The 25,149-nt window shown below is 56.1% G+C and overlaps 2 protein-coding genes across 2 annotated transcripts in view; one reads left to right on the top strand and one right to left on the bottom strand.

Annotated features, from left to right (window-relative positions):
* Window positions 1–763: 763 nt before the first annotated feature.
* Window positions 764–13,769, top strand: GAREM2 (GRB2 associated regulator of MAPK1 subtype 2). Its single transcript, XM_065891428.1, has 6 exons — window positions 764–875; window positions 3,879–4,019; window positions 9,218–9,348; window positions 10,072–11,139; window positions 12,097–12,266; window positions 12,779–13,769. Exons 1-6 carry the CDS (start codon window positions 764–766, stop codon window positions 13,767–13,769), a joined length of 2,613 nt encoding a protein of 870 aa, XP_065747500.1.
* Window positions 13,770–16,462: 2,693 nt separating this feature from the next.
* HADHA (hydroxyacyl-CoA dehydrogenase trifunctional multienzyme complex subunit alpha) overlaps window positions 16,463–25,149 on the bottom strand; it is a 54,089-nt gene continuing 45,402 nt past the window's right edge. Inside the window, exons 15-20 of the mRNA XM_065891144.1 lie at window positions 20,026–20,166; window positions 19,543–19,611; window positions 18,560–18,755; window positions 17,766–17,880; window positions 17,064–17,209; window positions 16,463–16,976 (exon numbers count right to left, since the gene is read on the bottom strand). Coding sequence (XP_065747216.1) covers window positions 16,831–16,976; window positions 17,064–17,209; window positions 17,766–17,880; window positions 18,560–18,755; window positions 19,543–19,611; window positions 20,026–20,166 — 813 coding nt within the window. The 3' untranslated portion in view covers window positions 16,463–16,830. The remainder of the gene's footprint in view (window positions 16,977–17,063; window positions 17,210–17,765; window positions 17,881–18,559; window positions 18,756–19,542; window positions 19,612–20,025; window positions 20,167–25,149) is intronic.

The following is a 25,149-nucleotide window of genomic DNA, read 5'->3' as shown; positions in this document are numbered from 1 at the left end:
TATGCTGGAGCTATCTGGCTCACGGACTAGTGGCAATCGGTAAGAAGGCGCCGGGAACTTGGAAAGTGGGGGCGGAGAGGGCGGTATTAGGCTTCGGCGACAAGCTGGGAAGGCAGTGGGATTTGCAGTTAAACCTAGCTTCAAAATCAAGCTGCTACTTGACCTCTCTGAGTATGTTTGCTCATCAGTAAAATGGGGTTAATTAGGCGGCCTCGCCAGGATGTGTGAAGCTGGAGGTGATATACGTCCTAGAGGCAGCAACAGCTGCTGGGATCGCGGCGGCAGAAGCTTTGGGAAGTGAAGCAGGACCCCGAGCGGGACCGGAGGCGATTCCCGGAGGCCTGGGCACCAGCGGGCGAGGAAAGGGGGATCCGAACACGCTCGGCGGGGAAGGGGAGGCCGACCCCCCCCACCGACCCCGGGGATGCCGCTTCGCGTCCACGTTTTCCCTCCTGGCGCCCGCCGGGGGTCTCGGTCCCCGGCTGTCACCTGGACGCTCAGGGATGGGGCGGGCGAGCCGGGCGGGCGTAGAGGCGGGCCTTGGCGGCGGCTGCGGGCGCGGGCCGGGGGGTGGGGCGAGGGGCGGGGGGCGGGGGCCGGCGCCCCGCTGGGAGGCCGGCCACGTGACGCCCGCAGCACCGGCCGGGCAGCCAGGCGGGGAGCGCCGCGGCGGCCCCAGGAGGCGGCGGCGGGCGCGGAAGCCCGGGCCGCGCGGAACTGGCCGTCGGGGCCCCGGGACGGCGGCCCCCGGGACGCCCATGCCATGGAGAAGTTGGCGGCCGGGCTGGCGGGCCTGCGCTGGAGCATGGGCGCCTTCCCGCTCGACCTCATCGTCAGCCGCTGCCGCTTGCCCACGCTTGCCTGCCTCGGGCCAGGTACCGGGGGTGTTGGGAAGGGCGACTGGGGGGCCAGGGGGCCATCGGGGACTCCCCCGGGGCCGTGAGGATGCGGCTCCTGCCCTCCCGCTCCTTGGCGCGGGCCCCGCGCTGCTCCCGGAGCGCCTCCCCGGAGAGCCGGGGCCCACGAACCGAGGGCCGCCTCCTTCTGGGCCCCACGGACGGGCACAGGGACAGAAACCTGGGACAGGGACTGGGGCCGGGCCCAGGACAGAGTTCTCCGGCCCAGCTGGAGCCGGGAGCGCGGCGGAGCCGCCAAGTCCGCCCCGTCGGTGCACCCCCTTCCCTCGCCGCCCTCAGACCCCCGCCCGGGCCGCGCCCCCCTCCATCCTTTTGTCTCCGGCCTCTCACCTCGATCCTCCCGTATCCCTTGGGCCTCGGACTCTGTCTTCCCACCGCCGCCGCCCCCCAGCCCCGCTCTGTCCCTCTTGGGACCCTTCTCGCACCCTCCTTTCGCGGCCTGGGGAGCAGCCTCCGGTCCCCGGGGGCCGGCAGACTACCTCTGGGCCTGAGTGAGCGAGTCCTTCCGCCGGGCGGGCCCCCGAGCCCCCGGACCTCCCCACATCTTGCCCCACTTCTCCTTGGCGCCCGGGGGCCCAGGCTGCACTGCTGATGCTTGCGGGCCCGAGAGGGGCGCCCGGAGGCTGCGCCGAGCAAGTGGACCGTTTGGGGGAAGAGGGGCTGCTTGGCTGGGGGAGGGGCAGGAGCCGGGGCTGGCAGCCAGGCCGGGGGTTTTGTGTGTGAGAAGAATAGGGGTTTGGCCCGCGTTGGCACACTCGCTTCCCTGAATGCTAATGGAGCCCGCGGCCACAGGCTCCTCTCCTCTCCTCTCCCCTCCGCGGGGCCAGCAGCCAGTCCTCCGACCCGCGGCGGCGAGGAGTGGGCACAGTGAGCGTCACCGTGTCCCAGGAGTGGGCTCGGTGAGAGCGTCTATGCCTGGGCCGTCGGGCAGGGTTGCCTGGCAGTCCAACGTCTTGTTTCCTGGATCATCGGCGTGTGATGCCGAGACTGCCCATGTCAACAGCAAGGCTGTGTGTGTCTGCGTGTGAATGTAATACGCTGGCCCTAGGTTGTGCCTGGCCACTTCCCACACATCCTCTTTGGCATCTTCCCCCCCCGGGGGGGGGGTCCTTTTTGAGCTCCTCAATCTGGCAGGCCTCCTTTGGGCTCCCTCGACACCTCTGGCACCCTTGTGTTGTCTCCTACTGTAACCCGTTGTAATGGTCAGTTTATTGTCCTTCTACTGGGCTGCAGGCTCCTTGAGGTAGGGCATCCTGCCTAACAAAGATTATGGAAGGAGTAAATGAATGAGGGAATGAGCAACTGGTGTGATGGCCCAGTTGCCTGGTGTCTGTGACAATGGTGGCTATGGCTGTGGTCACCTTATGTGATCAAAACTGTGAGTGTGAATATGTGATCAAAAGTATGTCTTGAAGTCTTGAAGGTCCCTGTGTGCCGTGCATTTGGGAGGGGCCCCTTCGTGGGACCGTGGGACTGAGCTGTGTCACTGAGGTGATAAGACCCTATCACTGTGGCCCAGGTGGCTGTGCTGGCTCAACTGCTGGTGACCATGACCCATGGTTGTTGGTGTGTGTCCTGGGTGACTGTGGCCTGCATCCCTAGGAAGGGCAGCCTGGGGTTTAGGAGAGCTCTAAGAGGAGGTTACAGAGTAGGAAAGCCTCCTCTGCCACAGGTGAGGAATTGAGGAGAAAGGCTCACCCCCCGCCCCCATACACAGGATGGAAGCCGGGCCCTTCCTGCAGGTCCTGAACACATCCTCCCCTCCCCTGACCAAGTGCACACACTTCAGGGAGTCCCCAGCCATCAGAGTAAACCATTTCCCATTTGGTTGGGTGGCAGATATTAAGTTGCGTCTGAGGGGGCTGGGAAGGAGGCATCCCTCACCCCCACCCTACTCACCAGCTGCAACCAGGAGACGGCTCAAAGGCCTCCTGGAAGCTGGGCCAGCCCTTCTGCTCTCCTGGAAACCGGTGCTGGGGTTGGAGCCTCTGGGGCCCAGGCCCCTCCCGATGGCTTGGCCCCTATGCTTCCCCCAGGACTAGCCCCCATCACTCTTCTAAACCCACCCCTTTCCTCTGGCCTTCATCACTGTGTTCCAAAGACTGGGGGGCTGAAGGGCCGAGGGAGGGCGAGCCAAGAAGCAGCTTCTCTGAGGTGGGATCAGGGGGTATCTGAGACTGTCTCCTCTCTCCTTTGAGGTCCCTTGTGTGCAGGAGACTGTCTGTGGCAGTGGGTGAAAAGAGAGCCCAAAGAGAGCCAGGAGTCAGCTCCTGTAAGCCCTGCCGTTCTCCTGACCCGAGTGGCCCACATAGCTCTGGGGTTCACCATGGACGGCCCCTTCTCGGCCCTCTCTGTGCCCCACCAAGGCCCTCCTTTCCTGGCCTAGGAGCCGACTCGGGGGCTGAGAATTCTGCTGGTCTCAGTTCAGGTGGCTCAGAGGCCCAGCTCAAGTGTCACTGCTCAGCGCTGTCTCATCCTCCCTCCTGCCCCACACTCCCCCGCAGCCAGTTTACTGCCCCTTCTGTGAGAACTCGGACAGCCTCCATTCAGCGCCTCAAACTTGGCCTGCATTCTCTGTTCACATCTCTTCCCACCTCCTCCTGGGCCTAAGGGCTCCTGGAGGGCAGAGGCTGGGCTCATCCGCTGGGAGCCCCTGGCTCCCGCACAGGGCCTGGGACAGCAGGCAGTCCAATCGAATGATGAATGCAGGACGGAGGCTGGGCCGGTTGCTGGGGCCCCATCCGGAGCCTGAGCCCTGAGAGAGGGGGCCTGATTCAGCCCCGAGGTCACAGTTGGCAGCCTGCCTGTCCCTTGAGCGCTGCTGATCTAGACAGGGATCGTGGGGAGCTGTCCCCGGTGGAGTCTCGGTGAGGAGGTAGGAGGTCACCCTGCCTATTCTTTCTGCCCCTCCTAATGTTCTCTTTTCTGTCCTTCCTCCTCTATCCTCCTTTCCCCTCTCAGGGGAGTATGCCGAGGGCGTCAGTGAGCGAGACATCCTGCTCATTCACTCCTGCCGCCAGTGGACAACGGTGACAGCCCACACCCTGGAGGAGGGTCACTATGTCATCGGGCCCAAGATTGACATCCCCCTGCAGTACCCAGGTGTGCCCAGCCAGGGACAGATGGCACAGAGCCGGTGGGAGGTGTAGGCAGGGGGGTAGGGGTGGGGAGGTCTTGGAGGAAACTTGGTGACTGGCTTTCCCTTAGAGCCACAGGGGTGAGCGAGGTCACGGCTGGCAGGGTGGTGATTAGGGTTAGGGTTAGAGTTAGGGCCCAGTGGTTTCCATACTGTTTTGTGGAGCCCTGGGTTTCTGGTTGCAAACCTTTGATTCCCATTTTGTTTTAAAATAGATTTGAAACTCATGTTAAAAAAAAAGTACCCACACCCTCAAACTGCTACAAATCAAACCTTAACCCTGACTAGAGACCTTCAGTATGTACCATTACATACAGGTGGCACCTCTGCCTCATTAACACTTTTTGCACAGCCCCTCAAAGAGAGTATCTCCCGCTAGGATCCTCTCAGTACTGTGCAACCAAAAGACTTCAAAAACAAAGGACGCTCAGGCTCATTATGTGGCTGTATCTGCCTGCTCTAATCCTGTTTTTCCCAATGTTTGTGTTAAACTTATTGTTTTCACTGATTGACATAAGTGAATGTTAAAATTTTAGGCTTTTAAATAAGATTCTGCAGTGAATTTCTACTTTTATCTGTTATATATATGATGCTGATGTCCTAAAGATTTTGTTTGAAGAAAGGATTCTGCTGCTGAAAAAAGAAAGTACAGCCCTTTCGTTTTACACACAATGAAACAGAGGGCCTAAGAAGGGAAGTGACTTGCCCAGGGTCACACAGCTAGTAAGCAGCAGAGCAAGGGCTAGCACCCAGGTATCTTGACTCCTGGGCTCTTGCTTGCTGCCACATCAGGAAAGCAGGGTTCTGGTGGCCCCATCCCCGAGATGCCCCCACGTGAGCCCAGGATCCCACAGCTCCTGCACACTAAACCCGTGCTGCGTTTCAGACCCTGGGCAGAGCGTTGTTGTCATTGCATCCTCACAGCAACCCCGTGAGGAAGTTTTATCAAGCTCCAGGAGTTAGTAGTTAGCCCAGTTCTGTGTTTATCTGCTGCCCACCCCCCAACAAAGGCTGGAATACTTTGAGCTGGGAAGGCTCACAGTCCCTTCCTCACAGGTATGCTGTTCCCCTTCTGGCGCTGCCTGGGTCTCCCCGGAGTCAGTGGGACAGGACTAAACCCTTTACGGGGCTTCTGCTCTTTACAGCGCCCTGTGCACCTTGTACTCCTGTACTCCTGTAGCCCCACAGCCCATTTTAAACATGAGGAAACTGTCTCAAGTGTCTTTCTGACCTGGCCTGGAGCCCTTGGGGAGGCCTGCCCAAGCTAGAAACTTCCCAGCCTGGGTATCTGGCCTTGGTCCAGGGAGAGGTCCCAGGTCTTCTTCTTGGGATAAAAAAAGCAAAGATTGGGGGACTTCCCTGGCGATCCAGTGGTGAAGACTCGGCACTTGCACTGCTGGGGGCACAGGTTCGATGCAAAAAAAAAAAGCAAAGATTGGAAAAAGCCTTCACTGACAGAAATGTGACTTACTGCGCCATTTCGGTTGTGTCATTAAAAATCCGGGAAACCATTTCGGTTGTGTCATTAAAAATCCGGGAAACCAAGGTACAGAGCCTCCTGGGGAACTCTGCGTTCACGGGGCTCCTGGCCCTTTCCCCCCATCTCTTTCGGTGCCCTTGTGTAAGGCGGGTGACAGCTGGTCTGCAGAGGTGTCGCATCCCCAGCTCCATCTTTCCGGTGGGCCGCTCGGGCCCCGCCTGGATGGGGGCTGGGTGGCCGAGGTCCCCCTAGGAGGGGGAGGGGCTGGGCCGCCGGCGGGTTAATGAGGAAGCTCTGAGTGCACAGCTCCGAGCTGGTTCTTCCCAATGAATTAATAATTGCGCGGGCAGGCGGGCGGGGCGGACCGCAGAGAGAGCCGCGGGAGGCGGTGGAGGGAGAGGGGAGGAGGGCTCAGGGCGATGCCCTGCAGCGAGTGGCGTGGGGGCCGCTGCTGGAGAGCCGGGCTCCAGGCCAAGGCCCACCGCCCGGGGAGGCGGGGAGACCGGACTCCTCCGGGACGACCCCCCATCCCACCCCGCCCGCTCCCCGCCTTGCCCTCTGCGCGGTGCCTCTCCCCGCGCGGGCCGCGGACCCTGCGGAGCACCGGGCAGATGCGTCCCTTGAGCCAAGTAGTATGCTTCCACTTTACAGGTGGGAAAACAGAAGCCCATGGGGATTAAATAATTTGCTCAAAGCCACACACGTGGTAGGTGGCAGAGCTGGGATTCAGCCAGGTCTGTCCGACTCCCAGGTCTGTGCGTTTACCCACCATTCTTTATGGAGCGTCTATTATGGGTCAGGTGCTGGCAGGGAGGGGTGACAAACAAGACCCTGCTTCAGGCTGGAAGGGACGGTCGGGGCTGCGTAAACGTGCTCTGGGACTCACGGACAGGGAGGAGGGGCAGGCCAGGGTGCGGCAGGTCCCTAGAGCCGCAGGGGACCTCGGGTCTTTTGTAGGGGGAGGCAGGAGAGGAAGCTGCCCCCAGTGGGGCTGCAGAGGGAGGAAAAGGCTTCCAGGGGCCAGAGCATCACTCCCGGGAGGTCTACCTTTCTTCCTCCCGGCAGCGATGACCGGTGCTGGGCTCAGGCTGCGGCGGAGGGGGTGGTGCCGGCTACCATGGTTACATCGATCTTCCTTGCCACATCCTCCCCCACCCCCCGGCTCTAGCCCTGACTTGGCTCCAGCTCTCCCCACAGGGGGCAGTGGGCACTTCTCCCTGCCTGGCTGCTTGGAGTTGGGGGGTTTGTATGTGGATATTGGGGAGGCGACTGGGTGAGGGATGGGGGCTACTTTTCTTGGATGGTAGCAGACCTGTGACTCCTGCTTTCTGACCTGCAGATCACTGTTCCTTGCTAGGTCCGCTCCCCAGCTTATCCCTGCTGCCCTCTAGGGCTGTGGCTCATCCGAGGCCTCTTCCTACCAGGGTCTCAGAGTGGTTGGGGAAGGATGGAGGATGGGACGTGGGGTATGTTCCCTCCAGCTTTCTCCTGGGCATTTCCCCCTCTCTTTCTGGGTTATCACTTTTCCTGCTCATAGATGTTGATGCTGCAGGCTCTGCCCCTGGCCCTCTGCTCTTCATACCCTGCATTAGGGAGTTGGTGTCTCAATCCGGGTTTCTGGTTGGGCTTTGGGGGCTTCAAGAACCGCCCCCCCTGTACTATATACAAAATGCTTTTTTGTGTGTTCCTGCTAGGGTTACACTGTGGGATTTCTCTGGGAAGAGGGTCCCCAAAGGGTCAAGATCCTCTGTTCTTCCTCTTTCCTGAGCTATCTTGCCTGCCCCACAGCTGACACTGCTTCCTGTGGGCTGGTGACCTACTGTCTGTTACTTCTGACTAGGCATCCTCAAGCACTGCACCCACACGCTCGCCTGCCCTAGGAACACCCCCTGCAGGGCCTCACTTGGCCTCCCCAGTTTGGCCGGTGCTCCACAGCTCGTTCCTTCCAGGGTCTCAGTTTTGGTTAACAGCTCTGCCGTCTCCATTTCTGACCAGGCTGGTGACCCGAGTCTCTTCCTCCACCACCTACTCATCAGTCTGATGAGTTCCTCACCACAGGCTCCCTACCTTGAAAGTACCTCTTGGTCTACTCATTTTTGTTATTCCCTCAGTTGCTGCCCTGGCTCTTTTCCAGAACTCGTTACTGAGTTATTTACCTGAATGGTGTCCCTGTTATCTTTATAGAGTAAAACTTTGATCTTGGTCTTCCCTTGCTCAGAACACTCCAGGGGGTTTCATTCTTACGGAATAAAGTCCTACCATATGGCATTCAGAGCCTTTCATAACCCAGTTGCCGTCTGCTTCACCGCTGTCATCACCCCCCCTCAGGTCCTACCCTCCAGGCACTCACCACTTCGGGCAGGCAGTCTGCTTCCGTGACTCTGTGTCTTTGCTCACGCTGTTTCTCCCATGTGGAACGTCCATTCCGTAAAACTCTTGTCATTCTCATGATGCCCTCAGACTGCCAGGTAGATTTCCCCCAACTCAGCGGTCTTCTCACTCTTTTGTCATGAGTCTGGTATAGCATTTGTCACATCCTGCCATCACACACTATATCTGGATTTCCTTGTGGACAGACTGTCGTACCCACATGTGCACCCCCTGTCGGGGCAAGGCTAGTGTCTGGCACATAGTGGGTGCTCCGCAAATGTTTGTGGAATGAATAAATGAATGGACTATGACTGCAGCAGCCACCAGAGACATTACAGAAGCTAGAGCCACCTTGTCTTCTCTCAGCTTGTACAAGACTCTCTTCCTTTTGTGTAAGGGCTAAGAAGAGGCCATCTGTCCAGATGCCAGCATGGTTCACAGCCTGTCTTTGTGCTCACACAGGTGGGCACATAAAAGATGTGTGGCCAGTGAGGTTAGACAGTTTACACAGAGGGGTGTCAGCTTTACGGATTATCATCATTCTTTAAAGTCTGTGTCTGCTGGGGGCATCTGCTGAGCCAGCCAAAACATAGCCCTGGAATGCAGGTTGGGAAGACCTCATCCGAGGGAGGAGGCTTTGCTGGGCTCAGATTGGAGGCCTCTGGGACGGTGGGGCTGGTTATTGGATCAGAGGAGGATTTGGGAACAGATTAGGAGTCAGAGTTGCTCTCCCTGGATCTCCAAAGACTGGGGCTGGGCCCCTCGTCTGCCCATTGCATCCGTGTGGGTTAGCAATCCACCGCAGATACGTAGAATGCCAGATCCAGGTGGGGCCCAAGAGCATCTGCTCCAGCCTCCTCAGCTGAGGACTCAAGCCCCAGAGAAGGGAAGGGATTTGTCTAGGGTCATAGCAAATCAGAGTGGGGCTGGGACCAAGCTAGGAATCAGCACCCCCAATGCCACACTAACGCTTGGTCCAAGGATAGCTCTGTGTCCAAGTGTTTGGGTGCCAGTTTGCACTTGGGTTTCTCTGGGCAGGCGGCTGGTAGCCTTATCACACACCCACAAGCTGTCCACTGGGTGAGGGCTGGGCTCTAGTTGCTAGGAATCTGTGCTCACCTCCCTGCTGAGGCTTGAATCAGCTGACCAGCTCCTTCCACTAGTGCAAACCTGCCCTTCTGACCACCTGAGTTCCAGAGAGGCTGGCTGAGATGAGGGGAACAAGAAGCGGGGACAGTGGGGCCTCTCCGGATACAGGCTAGGCTCCCAGCAGCAGGCCCACCCTAGCAGCAGCCTGCATTCCTTCCTGTGCAGGGAAGTTCAAGCTCCTGGAGCAGGCCCGGGATGTTCGGGAGCCAGTGAGGTACTTCAGCAGCGTGGAGGAGGTGGCCAGCGTCTTCCCTGATCGCATATTTGTGATGGAAGCCATCACCTTCAGTGTCAAGGTTAGTCCTTTCTGCACCAGGAACGGTGCCCCCAGGTTTCCATTATCCTTGGGGGCAAGCCTGACCCTGGCTGGAGGGAGGCCTTTGAGCTCTAAGAGGTAAAAGTGTCACAGTGTGGCTTCTGACAGCCCCTTGAAAGCCTCTGGCTAGGTGTATGAACTTCCTGGAGCTTCCTGCAAAAGGTGGGGAAGCAGGAAGTGTGTGTGGAGGGTCACGGCCTGACTGGGAAGTCTTTCAGGGCAGCCGTCCTCTCAGCCACTGGTGGTGGTAGTATAGCTGTGGGGCACATAGTACACACGGTCCCCCACTTACGTACGGGCGGTTCTTGCCTGTTTATAAACCCTCTGCTTAAACATCAATTCATTTCTCTTCAGAGTAGTCTTGTTGAATAGGTGGAGGGTTGTTATCGCCCTCATTGTAAAAAATGATAACAAAAGTTGCCATATACTGAGTATTTTCAAAGTATTTCATTGTACATATAGTTTATTTAATTCTTACAGCAATTCTTCCAAGTAAGAGTAACTAAGGTCCCCGAGAGGTAACTCACTGAAGGCTGCACAGCCACCACGTGGCCCCTCCAGGATGGAATGTCCTCAGTCAACTGCTCTTGATCTGGCCTTAGCCCTGGGAAAGGCCCAAGAGGAGCACTGTCCTCCTGGGTCCCGTCCCGGTGGCTTTCCTGGGGCCCTGGCTAAGGCCTCCTGCCGTTTCTGGGATCCCCAGGTTGTGTCAGGCGAGTTCAGCGAGGACAGCGAGGTGTACAACTTCACGCTGCACGCCGGCGACGAGCTCACTCTCATGGGCCAGGCGGAGATCCTGTGCGCCAAGACCACCAAGGAGCGCTCACGCTTCACCACCCTGCTGCGCAAGCTGGGCCGGGCCGGGGCGCTGGCCGGGGTAGGCGGCGGCGGCGGTGGCGGCAGCCCGGGGGGCACGGGGGCCGCGGGTGGCAGCGGGGGCGCCAGGCCCATCAAAGGCAAGATGCCCTGCCTCATCTGCATGAACCGCCGCACCAATGAGAGCCTGAGCCTGCCCTTCCAGTGCCAGGGCCGCTTCAGCACGCGCAGCCCGCTGGAGCTGCAGATGCAGGAGGGCGAGCACACGGTGCGCGCCATCATCGAGCGCGTGCGGCTCCCGGTGAACGTGCTGGTGCCCAGCCGACCGCCGCGCAACCCCTACGACCTGCACCCGGTGCGGGAGGGCCACTGCTACAAGCTGGTCAGCATCATCTCCAAGACGGTGGTGCTGGGGCTGGCGCTGCGCCGCGAGGGCCCGGCGCCGCTGCACTTCCTGCTGCTCACCGACACGCCCCGCTTCGCGCTACCGCAGGGCCTGCTGGCCGGGGACCCGCGTGTCGAGCGCCTGGTGCGCGACAGCGCCTCCTACTGCCGCGAGCGCTTCGACCCCGACGAGTACTCGACCGCCGTGCGCGAAGCGCCCGCCGAGCTGGCCGAAGACTGCGCCAGCCCGCGCCGCGCGCGCCTCTGCCTGCCCGCGCCCCCGCGCGCCCTCCGGCCCGCCCGCGCCCCCGCCTCCGGCCCCGGCCCCGGCCCGCCCGGCGACGGCGACCAGGAGTACGTGAGTCCCGACTGGGCCGGCGCGCCCGAGCCCGCAGCGCCACCCGCCGAGATCCCCTACGAGGAGCTGTGGACGCACCAGGCGGCTGAAGGCTTCGCCGAGGGCAGGACCCGGCCGCTCCCGGGGCCCGACCTCATCTCCTTCGGGGCCGCCGGGCCGCCCCGCCTGGAGCCCGAGGCGGCCCCGCCTCCAGTGCCTCCCAAATCCGAGGCGGTGAGTGGACGCGGTGGCGGCGAGGAGTGGGGGAGGCCGGGCTCTGAGCTCCAGGGAGGTGGCCAGCCAGGGGTCAGGGTTTGGGCTTGAGAAGCTCGTTCTCCTGGGCCCCAGCCTTGGCATCTCGGTCTCCAGCCCCCCCGGAGTATATGACAGAGGGTGGCCGAGGTGGGGAAAGGGGAGAAAACAAGGAGGAAAGAAACGCAGGAGCATTTGTAGGAAGGGATACCAGGGACGGTGGCAGGGGAGTTGTGGGGACGAAGATGCCAGCAGGTCCCCAGCCTCAGAGAATTGGGGATGAGCCTAGAACAGTGTTACCCAGAAGGTTCCACAGAACAAGGAGTCCTTTAAGTTGTCCAGTGTAAAGAAGGTTCTATGGTGATGTAAGTTTAGAAAATGTAGTCTGTGATGCCCAGCCTTCCCCCTTCTCACTTTGGAGCCGCAGAGTATTGGTATAATAAAGGCTCTGAGAAGTCCTGCACGAAGGAAGCCCGTTTATCTGTGTTTAACACAGAATTTTCCAACCGAGCTCGTCCACAGACTGTGGACAACACCTATGAACATCCCATGGAGTCCACTTTTGAGTGTCTGACCTATCAGGCAGGGAGCCAGATGGCAGATACTTTTCCTTCCCTTCTCCTCATTACACGTTTTTCTTCTTATTTCTCTCCTTTTCCCTGAGGAGGGAATATGTCTACTTAACTGATTGTTTATCTACTTCTCTATTTTTTCTTACATTCAAGGTGGATTTCCAAGGCCACAGGAGACAGTGTGTGTGTTGTTGGCTCTCGATGAGCGAAACGGGCTGGAGAGACGAGAAGGGGTGGGCGGGTGGGTGAGGAGCTGGGGTGTAAGGCAAGGCAGGCTCTTGGCAAAGTGGGGCAGTGTCAGTCCCAGACGCCACCCTGGCCCAGCTGCCTGGGCACGGGGGGTGGCGTCATGGCCCTGTGCTTGCAGGTGAAGGAGGAATGCCGCCTGCTCAACGCCCCTCCTGTGCCCCCCCGAGGTGGCAGTGCCAGTGGCCGGCTCTCGGGCAGTCCCCCGGTGCCCCCACGCTTCCCCAAGCTGCAGCCTGTCCACTCCCCCAGCTCCAGCCTCTCCTACTACTCCTCTGGCCTCCAGGATGGGTGAGCCACTTCGTTCTCTTGGTCCTGGGCCTCCTCAGGTGGATTGAAGCAGGGGAGGGGGGGGAGGGGAGCCGGTGCTGAGGAAGAGGAAGACTTCAGGACCGGGGTTCAGAGGTTCTGAGCAGCACCTGCGGGAGGGGGCCCTGGGGTCCGGGCTTCCTGCTTCAGTTCGCTCCTCTCCTAAATGATGACAGTCGGTTGGGAGTGTTGCTCTGTTTCCCTCCAGAGTGGGCTCTGCCACAGGGTGGAGTGCTCCTTGCTATTGAAAATTTTCTGTGTAATTCAGTTTAGTTTAATTTTTCCTGGGGAGGGGGGTGCCGGGAGAAAGAATTGAGCAATCTCAGAGGGCTGCAGGCCTCGGGGGCTGGGGCGCGGGCCAGCGCTGCTGAGATCGGAGCAGCGGCCTCTGGGACCTGGTGGAGCAGTGGTTCGCTGTGTCTTGTGTGTGGCCCTGTCGCGTTTCCCTCTTGCTGTGCTTACCCTTCCATCTGTGTCTGTCTCTTTGCCCACAGGCCGGGCTCCCGCAGTGGCAGTGGCTCTCCGTCACCGGATACCTACTCCCTCTATTGCTACCCATGCACCTGGGGAGACTGCAAGGTGGGCGAGTCCCCCAGCCGCCCACGCCCGGGACCCCTGCCCTCGACTACGCAGCCCAGCCAGACCTCCCGGGCCCTTGTAGAGCCCCTGAGCAGTGGAGCTGCTTCTCTCTGGGGGGCCGACACCCCGGTCAAGACCTACCACAGCTGCCCGCCTCCATTCAAGCCCTCCCACCCCCAGAAACGCTTTGCTCCCCTTGGAGCTCTGAACCCCTTTTCCGGGCCTGCCTACCCCTCAGGCCCTTCAGCCGCCTCCTCTTCTGGGCCCACAGCCAGCTCAGGTGCCCTGGCTACCTCCAGCCCCGCTCATTCCCCGGGCCTGGGCCCTCCAGGCCAGGCCTGTTCGGCGGCTGCCTCCTCCTGCTGTCCCACCTCCTCCTCCTCTTCCTCTGAGCGGCAGACACCTGCCCTGGAGCCCTCTGATCCCTTTGAGCTGGGCCGGGGCAGTTCTCCAGAGCCGGAGCTGCTGCGCTGTCAGGAGCCCAGAGCTGTGAGGGCTCCTGGGCCTGGGCCTGGCCTCCTGCCACTTGGACCCCCCAAGGCCTTTGAGCCTGAAGGCTTGGTGCTGCGGCAGGTCCCCGCCCCCCTGTCCCCCGTGGCCCTGCAGGGGCGCCTGGAAGGGCCTCCGGCCAGTCCTCGGGATGGGGCCACAGGCTGGGGCGGCCGGGATGCCTCCTCCTGGCAGCCCCCCGCGGACCTGTCTGCACTCTCCCTGGAGGAGGTCTCGCGAAGTCTGCGTTTCATCGGGCTCTCGGAGGACGTGGTGAGCTGCTTTGCCCGAGAGCGCATTGATGGCAGCATCTTCGTGCAGCTTGGTGAGGACATCTTGGCAGATGACTTCCACCTCACCAAGCTGCAGGTCAGGAAGATCATGCAGTTCATCAAAGGCTGGCGGCCCAAGATCTGACGTCCCCGCTCAGGGCTGCGCAACTGGAATTCTGGCCCGGAGGCCCCGGGGGCCCAGCCTGGGTCTGCAGGGTGACGGCACTCCCAGGGGCGGGGCCTGCCTGCAGGAAGAATCTGTGCCAAGACAGGCTGCTAAGCGGCCACGGAGAGTGAATCCGGGGAGACACGCTTGGGAACGGGGTCCTCCGGGCCAGAGCCCTGCGTGCACCTTGCCTTTCAGTGTGCAGAGAGCGCGCGGAAGGGGCTGGAGGCGCCGGCGCACACCCGGGCCTGGTGACACATTGCTGCGATTCCCACGGGGGTTCAAAAGCGGGCCTTCATGGTGACCTAACAGCCCCCTCCGTCTTGCTGCAGAGGTCCGCTGATAGCTCGTGCTTCATAGCTTGTAGGTGCAGGCTGGAGACAAGGGAAGATGGTCCATGATCTAAGCACAGACTCCCCAAGTGCCCTCTCTCCTTTGTGCTCTGTGGGCTTTTGGCCTAGCTGCCCCAGAGTCGGGGTGCCTATTTCTGTATCTCGGGGATGACCTCCTTTCCCCTCTGCTCCACTGTGTGTTGGGCCCCTGGCCCTGAACACAGGTGTATCAAGTACAAGCCTGTGCCACCACACCCGAGAGGCTCCACCTGTGGGCTCTGGTTCTTGGGTGATGGCTTTGGAAGAGCACAGCTCTGCTCTCGACCTGCTTATCTAGTTAGGGAGGCAGATGCTCCCCCAGGTCACCAGCGCACTGGCTTCTGACGCGAGCTCACTGCAACTAGCCCTGCATCCTGCCTGTTGGGTCCAGTCCACGAAGACTGTGCAAGAGCAGGTGGATTGAGGGCAGCTGCTCCCTGATTCTTGAGGCAAGTGGCCTTCCATCACTCCCATCGGTCTCCTGCCCCATCACCTGACCCTGGCAAACACGTGGTGTCCCTTCCTGGCTTTCTGTCACTGGCACAGGTGGGATGGGAAGGAAAGAGAAAGCACGATGGCTTGGGAAAACCTGCTTTTTTCTTCCTGGAGCGCAGTCCTCTCGCACCTGTTCACCTGCTTCAAAGCAGGTCTTTGCGCCCTGTATCTCGAGCACGGTGATCTGCCAGCACCCAGAGCAGGTTGGCTGTCGTGTCCGGCCACCCAGCCCCCGTGCCCGTCCCCGTCTCACCTACCAGAAGCGCACTAATCCTCCCAGTGTCAGGCCCAGGGGTTATCGCCTTCTCGTTTGCCTTACCGAGATACTATCTCCTCTGTTTTTCTATCTTAAGAGGAGCGAAGCCGGGCTGTTGCTCATCCCAAGCAGGCTGCCTCAGTGCTGAGGGAAGGGGAGTCAGGAAGTAGAGCACAGAAACTGGGATGCTGAGACGGGTTTCCTTGCCAATCACTCAGTGAGTCCTCAAGGGCTAGTGAAATAAATGCTAGACCACTGAAGAGTAGTGCAGGCGGAATTCTGGGCGTCAACTGTGTTCTTTCAGAGGGCCGTGGGGACCGACTGGCACAACGTATGTGCCCGCGGGCAGGAGAGGACTTCAGAAACGCTGTGTGTACACGGCCCACTTGTTCCTCAGAGGCAGCTGGTGGAGTGGCCCTCATTCCCTTCTGAAAAACCCTCACCAGCCCCTCCACTACAAGAACCCTCAAGTCCCACTGATGTTTCAACATAATTCACACCTACCTAGTGCTGCTAAGTGGAAAGGTCATACTTCAAAGCTCTAAGCCACTACCCGGGTTTAACTTCCTGCCCTGTCCAAATACCTGCCTTGAGGCTGCTCACACACACACACCCCCACCCCCCAGAAGCCTGTTTGTTAATGGCCTTGGTGTAGAGGATCAGTCCTCTACCTTCTGTGGGTCACCTGAAAACTCCCAACTCGGAGATGCCTTGGTTTTAGAGTCTGGCTTCCTAGCAACCAACTGTTGAGTGTTGAGCAGAACTGGAGCTGAGCTTCCCGCCTGCCAGTCTCCACAGCAGAGCCATCCAGGGGGATATCTGAAGTGCTGGCAGCTGGAGCAGAGGCAGGAGGAACTGGTGACACCTCCAAGACGAGAGACTGCGCCGTGTGATGGGACTTGCTATGATTCTGCATGCACACGGTGTGGGTCCTTGTGCCAGACCCAGCGAGGAGCCCAAAGCTGTTTACCTGGACTGGGCAACGCTTCTGCCACAACACAAGTGTAGGAACTTTCCACACAGAGGGCAGGGGGAGGGGAAGAGCGGAGGCTCTAGCAGAGGGGAGGTGGCGGTGGGTCACACGGGATGCCTGTCATCACTGTGCAGACATCGTCCACCTTCTGTGCTCCAGGGCAGCCAAGACGTGCAGGATACACTGGCCAGGAAGACGCCACCTCTGCTTAACGTCAGCGTTCCGCAGACACCCTGAGGCGCACGAGTGAGTCACACCAGGAAGAGAACCGGGCGCAACTGTGCAACGGAAAGGCGTCTTACCCGCTGGCCCCCCACGCCTCTCCCACTGTTCTGCTCAGCCAGGGCCTCTTCCCCGCTGCAAGCAGAGGCCCAGCCAAAGCATTTCAATACAGTTGGTTTAAAAGGCTTTAGGCTCATAAAATCCCACTTTCCATCAACGCAGTTTCTCTCTTAAGGTGCTGCCCCAGTACGTTCCTACCCCGCAGCACAGGGCTTTACTCCAGCTCACCCCTTGAGGAAAGGGGGTTAAACCACGAGGGCAAAGACAGAAGAGAAAGCGGCAGGCAGGCAGAGAAGCTGATAAAGTGATTTTTATCGTTAAGTATTTGGCTGGGTGCAGAATTGCCCTCACCACCGTTGGCCACCACTGGTCTCCCGGGAGGAACAGGCAGCAAGGATGGCTCCAGAGACGCTGCTACTCGGGGCCTCGGGGCTTACAAATTCGTGAGCACAGAGGATTCCACCTTCCAGCGTGAAGTACAAACCGCTTCACAGCCAGACTTCCCTGGGAGGGAGAGAGGCTCACAGCTGAAGGCACGTTAATGCAGGCGCACACCCAACGCCAGAATTTGTTTTCCTCTGATAAACCTAGATGCCACTCTGTCGAGAACCAGCGCTGCCGCGGTTGGCGTTAGTGGGTGAGTGAGCAGGGTTCAGGGCCTGCTCACTGGTAGAACTTCTTGTTAGGGCTGCTGGCGTGGTCCACAAGCAGCTGGCACGGGGTGAACTGTTTTCCATAGGCAGCCTCGTACTTCCGGAGCCGGTCCACTATCTTCTGAGCACCATACAGATCCACAAAGCGGAAGGGCCCTAAAAGGAGAAATAGGACGTTGTTCAAGGAGAAGTGAAACGAGCTCCGGGATGAAGCGAGCTACCTTCCTGACTTGCAAGACCGACCTCCAAGACTGGGGGGGAAGCCAAGCCCGAAGACGGCGCCGATGTCTCCCTCTGTAGGCGTGGCCAAGACCCCTTCCTGCAGGCACAGGACAGCCTCGTTCACAAATCTGGTCACCAGGCGGTACTGGATGTCTTCGTCCGAGGAGCTGCCAACAGGGAGAGACATTCAGGGAGGGGCAGGGTAAGAGGGGAGGACGCAGGCACCCCGGTGCAGAATGGGAGTGAGGGCTGGTGCTGCTGGAGCTCCGGGCCAGCCCTTGTGAACCTCCAATGCTAGAGAAGGTGCTGCCCTTGGAAGAAGACAGCAGAGGGCTACTTGCCCTAATTAACCCGGAGCCGGGCACTGAGAACAGGGTCTGGCGGGGTAGACGGCATCTCTTGACATCAGCAGCTGCTGATTACAAATGATAACAAACAGCGCGGAGGGTGAGCAGGCCTAGGAGAGCCGTGTTTCTAGTTGCTCTCTGGGACCCTCAGAGGGAAGGCTTCCCAAGGGGTCTTCCCAAGGCTGGGCTGCAGTCCTTACCCTGAGGCCTGGTAGAGGACGAGGTGGAATGTGGAAGGGCAAAAAGCGTTAAGCATCAGGAATGTTCTTTCTGGTCACGTATGGTGATCATAACAAAAATGATGGCAGAGGGTCCAAGAGGCTTCGGGCTGGTGAGAAACATGCTTCTGCACCAACAGCCCCTCAAATGAACTTACACATCAGGCTGAGAAGGCATCTTCAGACTTGCCAAAATACTGTCAATGTCAGAATTCAAATTCTTACTCTTCACACCCTCCTGGTAGATGTAAAAGCCCTTCCCGGACTTGCGACCTAAAAGAAGCGAGAAAAGGGAGAGTTAACAAATTCTCAGAGCCCGGGCCTGAGAGTCCTCTTCTCCGCTAGTCCGTATAAAGCTCTAGCCTCTTTTCCGTATTCCTGAATTTGTAGATCTAGCCTACTCTAGAAATTGGTGTTTGTCAGGAGAGTTGACAGCGAAGGAAAAAAGAGCTTGTGTGTCCTGGAGCTTGGAAATCTGTGCATCTGGGTAGGAAAGGCCAGGTGGGTGAGTTTTAATGTCCAGGTATGCAACACCAGGTCCTAGGATGCCCAGGTCCTAGTGTTGATTTTGTTGCTACTTTGCCGAGAGAGAAAGCCACCTCTCTGGTGGGCCTCAATTGCATCCTCTGCTTAGAGGTTTACTTCCTCCACAAAGGTGGTCAGACAACACGGAAAGCCTAGACACAATGCTCCTGCAGTATCACGGGTGTAGTAGAGGCCTCGGGCAGGATGAAACGCCTGTCAATTTTGCATAGCTTGGGCAACGGCAGAGCCTCAGGAGTCCAGAGTTCTGCCTTTTGTCCATAATCTACAGGCCCAGCCTAAAAAGAGGTGGCCATGAAATCATTTTTAAATTCCCTATGACAGTGGGCTCTATGTTTAGAAAACACACTCTTCCGCGTGGGCCTTCCGTCACGAATGATGCTAGTGACGTTTCTCTGCGGCTACTCACCCAGGAAGCCCTTGGATATCATCTGCTTCAGCACTTCTAGGCTTCCACCTGCAAACCGCTCCCCAAACACGTTGCCTAGATTTTCTGCTACGTGTTTTGCTACATCCACGCCAACTTCATCCACCAGTGTAGCAGCGCCCACAGGAAAGCCAAAGCTTGTGGTCAGGGAATCCAGCTTCTTAGGGCCAACTCCTTCCTGGATTGGAAGTAAAGCCGCACCTCAGGGGAGGGCCGTCCCAGATTCCCCTAAGGGCTCCTTGTGCTGCCCTCACAAACGGCCTTGGGCAGCACCCACTTCTCTTCTGGGTGCCGCCTCGCCAGGCCCAGGAATGGGACTGTTTCACTCAGGGAAGCACAAAGAGGCTTGGGAGCCACAAGGGGAAAGTCCGAGCCTTTCCTAACCTACAGAATTTTAAGGAAGTCTAGAGATGAACAAATTATTCATTTCCTTCTTGTTTGCAATCCTGGATCTCACGAATAACGAGATTCCACGCCAGACAGGGCTAAGTTTCCCGATGCTGAGAGAAGAGACATTACCGAGGAGCAGTGCTGTAGAGTCCTGTGATGCCCAGGTCTGATAAGACCCCAGCGAGGAGTGGCCACGCGCTTCCCACCAGTGACCAACCTGTACGGCCACTGGAGGGGTCTGCGTGCAGCAGGAGCGGGTGTAGCACCAATCCGACCAAATGGGCCCTGTTCTGGTTGGGGACGCAGAAACCGCGCACAGAGCATGTCGGGGGCCTTTGGCTTATTGGAGTAGGGAGGACGCTAAGGGAGCAGAGGTAAAATTCTGCCCATTTTAGTGCAGTGTTGGCCCATGACTTCCCAGCCCTGTGTGGAAAGAGAGGGCACCAAAGGGCCTTGGAGAAGAGATGGGAGTCAGTGTGTTAGAAGGAAGCCTGCTCCTCACCTTAACATTACCAGTTTGGAAAACTAGTTGAAAGAGCGGAAGATGCCTCAAACATTCTGAGATTGATACCAACCTGGAGAATTCTGATGACTTCAGACATCATGGGTGCGAGGCACCTGGTGGTATAGAAGCCAGGTCCGTCCTGCCAAGGGAGAGAATATGAGCTCATGGGCCCCTCAGTTGTGGCCACTTCCCAGGTCTGAAAGCGGTCTCTCTCCCCCGGAAGCCACTTCAAAACTCAAGGTGATTTATAATCTCCATCAGAATCCTTAATATTAAACTGCAGGGGAAGCCACAGCCAGGGGCAGCCTGGCTTGAATCCACGAGCACAGCAGACAGTCTCACAGTCATCTGAAAGGTCTGGAATGGCTGGGAGAACCCGCCATGTCCCAGCCCCTGACCCAGCGGCCCACCACTGTCCATACCGTAGACCACCAAGGGGAAATCATATCAAAAGCTGGTATATTTAAACTGAAGAGTTACAAGCAAACCTGGAAATATAAGGAGTCTTCATGGAACTTTTCTGAATCTGCTGCTCTGACACACAGCTCCTTACCTTAACCACAATGATGACCTTCCCCTGTTTGAGACCAACTTCTACAGCAGAAGCAGTTGTGTCCTTAGAAGTTTTTTGAGTTGTGATAATCTCCAGTAGCTGCATCTTGTCCACGGGAGAGAAGTAGTGCATGCCAATCACCTGGGAAGGGGGGCCAAAACACCGACAGATTTAAGAACTCTGAGAGGGGAAACTAATAGCATTCTTTTTTTTGCTAGGAAAGCACTGCAGAGAAAGGCGGTTGTAATATAGGAATACTGCTTGGTACCGTCAAGTGGTTTGGTGCCATGGTTCTTTGATTAAAAGTCCAGTATGTTCGGGGAGAGCTAACTGGAATTCTCTTCCACCTGCTTCTAGGGCTTTTCACTAAGGGCAATGGATCCTACCAACAGTTAATGCCAAAATCGCAGCTAAAGGCCAAATTAGATTTACTGGGGAAGAATGAATGAGGGTTCCATTTATATTAATGATGCTGATGGTTTGGGTGAGAGGGTCCACGTTTTACGGGGTGTGGGGGGAGACAGGCAGAAGAATTACTTACTATGCTGGACTGTCAGAGATATATTTGGATTTTACGTCGATGCCTCTCACCACCAGGATACTGTCAGCCCTTCGTATCCACAGATTTCGCATACACAGGTTCAACCAACCGCAGATCCAACTGGTTGAATCAGATTCAACTGGTCTGACTCCTTGGATCTGAAACCTGAGGATACAGAGGGCTGCCCGTATGCACTGTACTACACTATTTTATATAAGGGACTTGAGCTTCTGTGGATTTTGGTATCTCCTGGTGGTCCTGGAACTAATCCCCCACAGATACCCAGGGATGACCTTACTGGGTTTAAATAACATTTCTCAACACTCAAATTCCCTCAAGGCTCATTGAACCAGTGACTCTCAAAGTCAAGTACCCGGACCAGCCGCACTAGCATCACCTGGGAATGTCAGAGCTGCAAATTCTCAGGGCGTCCCCAGGCCTACTGAACGAGGAGCTCCGGGGGCAGGGCCCAGATCTGTGTTTAAGAAGCCCTGCAGGTGATTCTGATACATGCTAAAGTTTGAGAACAGCCTCATTAAGCTAACGATTAGATAGTCTTCACAACTGAACTGTGAAAGAAGTCTATCCATTAATTCATAGTTTTGCCTCCACTCCCCACTTTAGCTACCAGGTATTAACTACTATCTGCCACTGACCGACTGCTTACTGTCCACAACTCATCAACACATTTATCATTTATCCTCTCCATTTAATCCACGACAACTCGGTGAACTAGTCAGTCTAATTACCTAGATGAGGAAGAAAGACATCAGGCGGTTAAAATTAGTAGCTCAGGGTCAGTCAGTAAATGGCGGAGTGGGATGCCAGCAAGGTCGGCCTGCCTCCACAGCCTGCCCACTTCCCATTGTGTAACACACAGGTCACTTGCATGTTACATCAATTTATCAATCCAAAAGTTGCTTCTAACCTCTAAATTATCCTTCTACTTATGTCTAAAATACTTAAAAAGACAGAACCTGATTCAAACTGTACTCCTGAGCAAAAGGAATTAGCCTTTACCATGTATAATTTATATACAATAAAATGCACAGATCTTGATTACATATTCTTTGTAATAATCATTAGTGGGACTTCCGGGAAGATGGCGGAAGAGTAAAACGCGGAGATTACGTTCCTCCCCACAGATACACCAGAAATACATCTACACGTGGAACAACTCCTACAGAACACCTACTGAACGCTGGCAGAAGACCTCAGGCCTCCCAAAAGGCATGAAACCCCCCATGTACCTGGTTAGGGCAAAAGAAAAAAATAAACAGAGACAAAAGGATAGGGACGGGTACTGCACCAGCGGGAGGGAGCTGTGAAGGAGGAAAAGTGTCCACACACTAAGAAGCCCCTTCGTGGGCGGAGACTGCGGGTGGCGGAGTTGGGGGAGCTTCGGAGCCGCGGAGGAGAGCACAACAACAGGGGTGCGGAGGGCAAAGCGGAGAGATCCCAGCACAGAGGATCAGGGCCGACCGCCACTCACCAGCCGAGAGGCTTGTCTTTTCACCCGCCGGGGCGGGCGGGGCTGGGAGCTGAGGCTCGGGCTTCGGTCGGAGCGCCGGGAGAGGACTGGGGTTGGCGGCGTGAACACAGCCTGCAGGGCGTTAGTGCACCGCGGCTAGCCGGGAGGGAGTCCGGGGAAAAGTCTGGACCTGCCGAAGAGGCAAGAGACTTTTTCTTGCCTCTTTGTTTCCTGGTGCGCGAGGAGACGGGATTAAGAGCGCTGCTTAAAGGAACTCCAGAGACGGGCGCGAGCCGCGGCTAAAAGCGCGGACCCCAGAGACAGACATGAGACGCTAAGGCCGCTGCTGCCGCCACCAAGAAGCCTGTGTGCGAACACAGGTCACTATCCACACCCCCCTTCCGGGGAGCCTGTGCAGCCCGCCACTGCCAGGGTCCCGGGATACAGGGACAACTCCCCCGGGAGAACGCACGGCGCGCCTCAGGCTGGCGCAACGTCACGCTGGCCTCTGCCGCCACAGGCTCGCCCTGCACTCCGTGACCCTCCCTACCCCCGGCCTCAGTGAGCCAGAGCCTCCGAATCAGCGGCTCCTTTAACCCCGTCCTGTCTGAGCAAAGAACAGACGCCCTCCGGCGACCTACATGCACAGGCAGGGCCAAATCCAAAGCTGAGCCCCTGGGAGCTGTGAGAACAAAGAAGAGAAAGGGAAATCTCTCCCAGCGCCTCAGAAGCAGCGGATTAAAGCTCCACAATCAACTTGATGTACCCTGCATCTGTGGAATACATGAATAGACAACGAATCATCCCAAATTAAGGAGGCGTGTGGATGAAAGGCTCTTGGTGCTGCAGCCAGGAGTCAGTGCTGTGCCTCTGAGGTGGGAGAGCCAACTTCAGGACACTGGTCCACAAGAGGCCTCCCAGCTGCACATAATAGCAAACGGCGAAAATCTCCCAGAGATCTCCATCTCAACGCCAGCACCCAGCTTCACTCAACGACCACCAAGCCACAGTGCTGGACAACCTATGCCAAACAACTAGCAAAACAGGAACACGACCCCACCCATTAGCAGAGAGGCTGCCCAAAATCATAATAAGTCCACAGACACCCCAAAACACACCACCAGACGTGGACCTGCCCACCAGAAAGACAAGATCCAGCCTCATCCACCAGAACACAGGCACTAGTACCCTCCACCAGGAAGCCTACACAACCCACTGAACCAACCTTAGCCACTGGGGACAGACACTAAAAACAACAGGAACTACGAACCTTCAGCCTGCAAAAAGGAGACCCCAAACACAATAAGATAAGCAAAATGAAAAGACAGAAAAACACACAGCAGATGAAGGAGCAAGATAAAAACCCACCAGACCTAACAAATGAAGAGGAAATAGGCAGTCTACCTGAAAAAGAATTCAGAATAATGATAGTAAAGATGATCCAAAATCTTGGAAATTGAATAGACAAAATGCAAGAAACATTTAACAAGGACCTAGAAGAACTAAAGATGGAACAAACAATGATGAACAACACAATAAATGAAATGAAAAATACTCTAGATGGGATCAATAGCAGAATAACTGAGGCAGAAGAACGGATAAGTGACCTGGAAGATAAAATAGTGGAAATAACTAATGCAGAGCAGAATAAAGAAAAAAGAATGAAAAGAACTGAGGACAGTCTCAGAGACCTCTGGGACAACATTAAATGCACCAACATTCGAATTACAGGGGTTCCAGAAGAAGAAGAGAAAAAGAAAGGGACTGAGAAAATATTTGAAGAGATTATAGTTGAAAACTTCCCTAATACGGAAAAGGAAATAGTTAATCAAGTCCAGGAAGTACAGAGAGTCCCATACAGGATAAATCCAAGAAGAAATACGCCAAGACACATATTAATCAAACTGTCAAAAATTAAACACAAAGAAAGCATATTAAAAGCAGCAAGGGAAAAACAACAAATAACACACAAGGGAATCCCCATAAGGTTAACAGCTGATCTTTCAGCAGAAACTGCAAGCCAGAAGGCAGTGGCAGGACATATTGAAAGTGATGAAGGAGAAAAACCTGCAACCAAGATTACTCGACCCAGCAAGGATCTCATTCAGATTTGATGGAGAAATTAAAACCTTTACAGACAAGCAAAAGCTGAGAGAGTTCAGCACCACCAAACCAGCTCTACAACAACTGCTAAAGGAACTTCTCTAGGCAAGAAACACAAAAGAAGGAAAAGACCTACAATAATGAACCCAAAACAATTAAGAAAATGGGAATGGGAACATACATATCGATAATTACCTTAAATGTAAATGGACTAAATGCTCCCACCAAAAGACACAGATTGGCTGAATGGATACAAAAACAAGATGCATATATTTGCTGTCTACAAGAGACCCACTTCAGACCTAGAGACACATACAGACTGAAAGTAAGGGGATGGAAAAAGGTATTTCATGCAAATGGAAACCAAAAGAAAGCTGGAGTAGCAATTCTCATAGCAGACAAAATAGACTTTAAAATGAAGACTATTAGAAGAGACAAAGAAGGACACTACATAATGATCAAGGGATCGATCCAAGAAGAAGATATAACAATTGTAAATATTTATGCACCCAACATAGGAGCACCTCAATACATAAGGCAAATACTAACAGCCATAAAAGGGGAAATCGACAGTAACACATTCATAGTAGGGGACTTTAACACCCCACTTTCACCAATGGACCGATCATCCAAAATGAAAATAAATAAGGAAACACAAGCTTTAAATGATACATTAAACAAGATGGACTTAATTGATATTTATAGGACATTCCATCCAAAAACAACAGAATACACATTTTTCTCAAGTGCTCATGGAACATTCTCCAGGATAGATCATATCTTGGGTCACAAATCAAACCTTGGTAAATTTAAGAAAATTGAAATTGTATCAAGTATCTTTTCCGACCACAACACTATGAGACTAGATATTAATTACAGGAAAAGATCTGTAAAAAATACAAACACATGGAGGCTAAACAATACACTACTTAATAATGAAGTGATCACTGAAGAAATCAAAGAGGAAATCAAAAAATACCTAGAAACAAATGACAATGGAGACACGACG

Source organism: Phocoena phocoena, chromosome 14 (assembly GCF_963924675.1).
Source record: "Phocoena phocoena chromosome 14, mPhoPho1.1, whole genome shotgun sequence".
Classification (NCBI taxonomy): domain Eukaryota; kingdom Metazoa; phylum Chordata; class Mammalia; order Artiodactyla; family Phocoenidae; genus Phocoena; species Phocoena phocoena.
This window is presented reverse-complemented; position numbering and strand designations above follow the sequence as displayed.

Bases quoted from the DNA above. Each gene is read 5' to 3' on its own strand.
- GAREM2 (XM_065891428.1), top strand. From the start codon at position 764: ATGGAGAAGTTGGCGGCCGGGCTGGCGGGCCTGCGCTGGAGCATGGGC. The intron at 876-3,878 runs GTACCGGGGGTG...TTCCCCTCTCAG, and splicing joins GCTTGCCTGCCTCGGGCCAG to GGGAGTATGCCGAGGGCGTC. The intron at 4,020-9,217 runs GTGTGCCCAGCC...CTTCCTGTGCAG, and splicing joins CATCCCCCTGCAGTACCCAG to GGAAGTTCAAGCTCCTGGAG.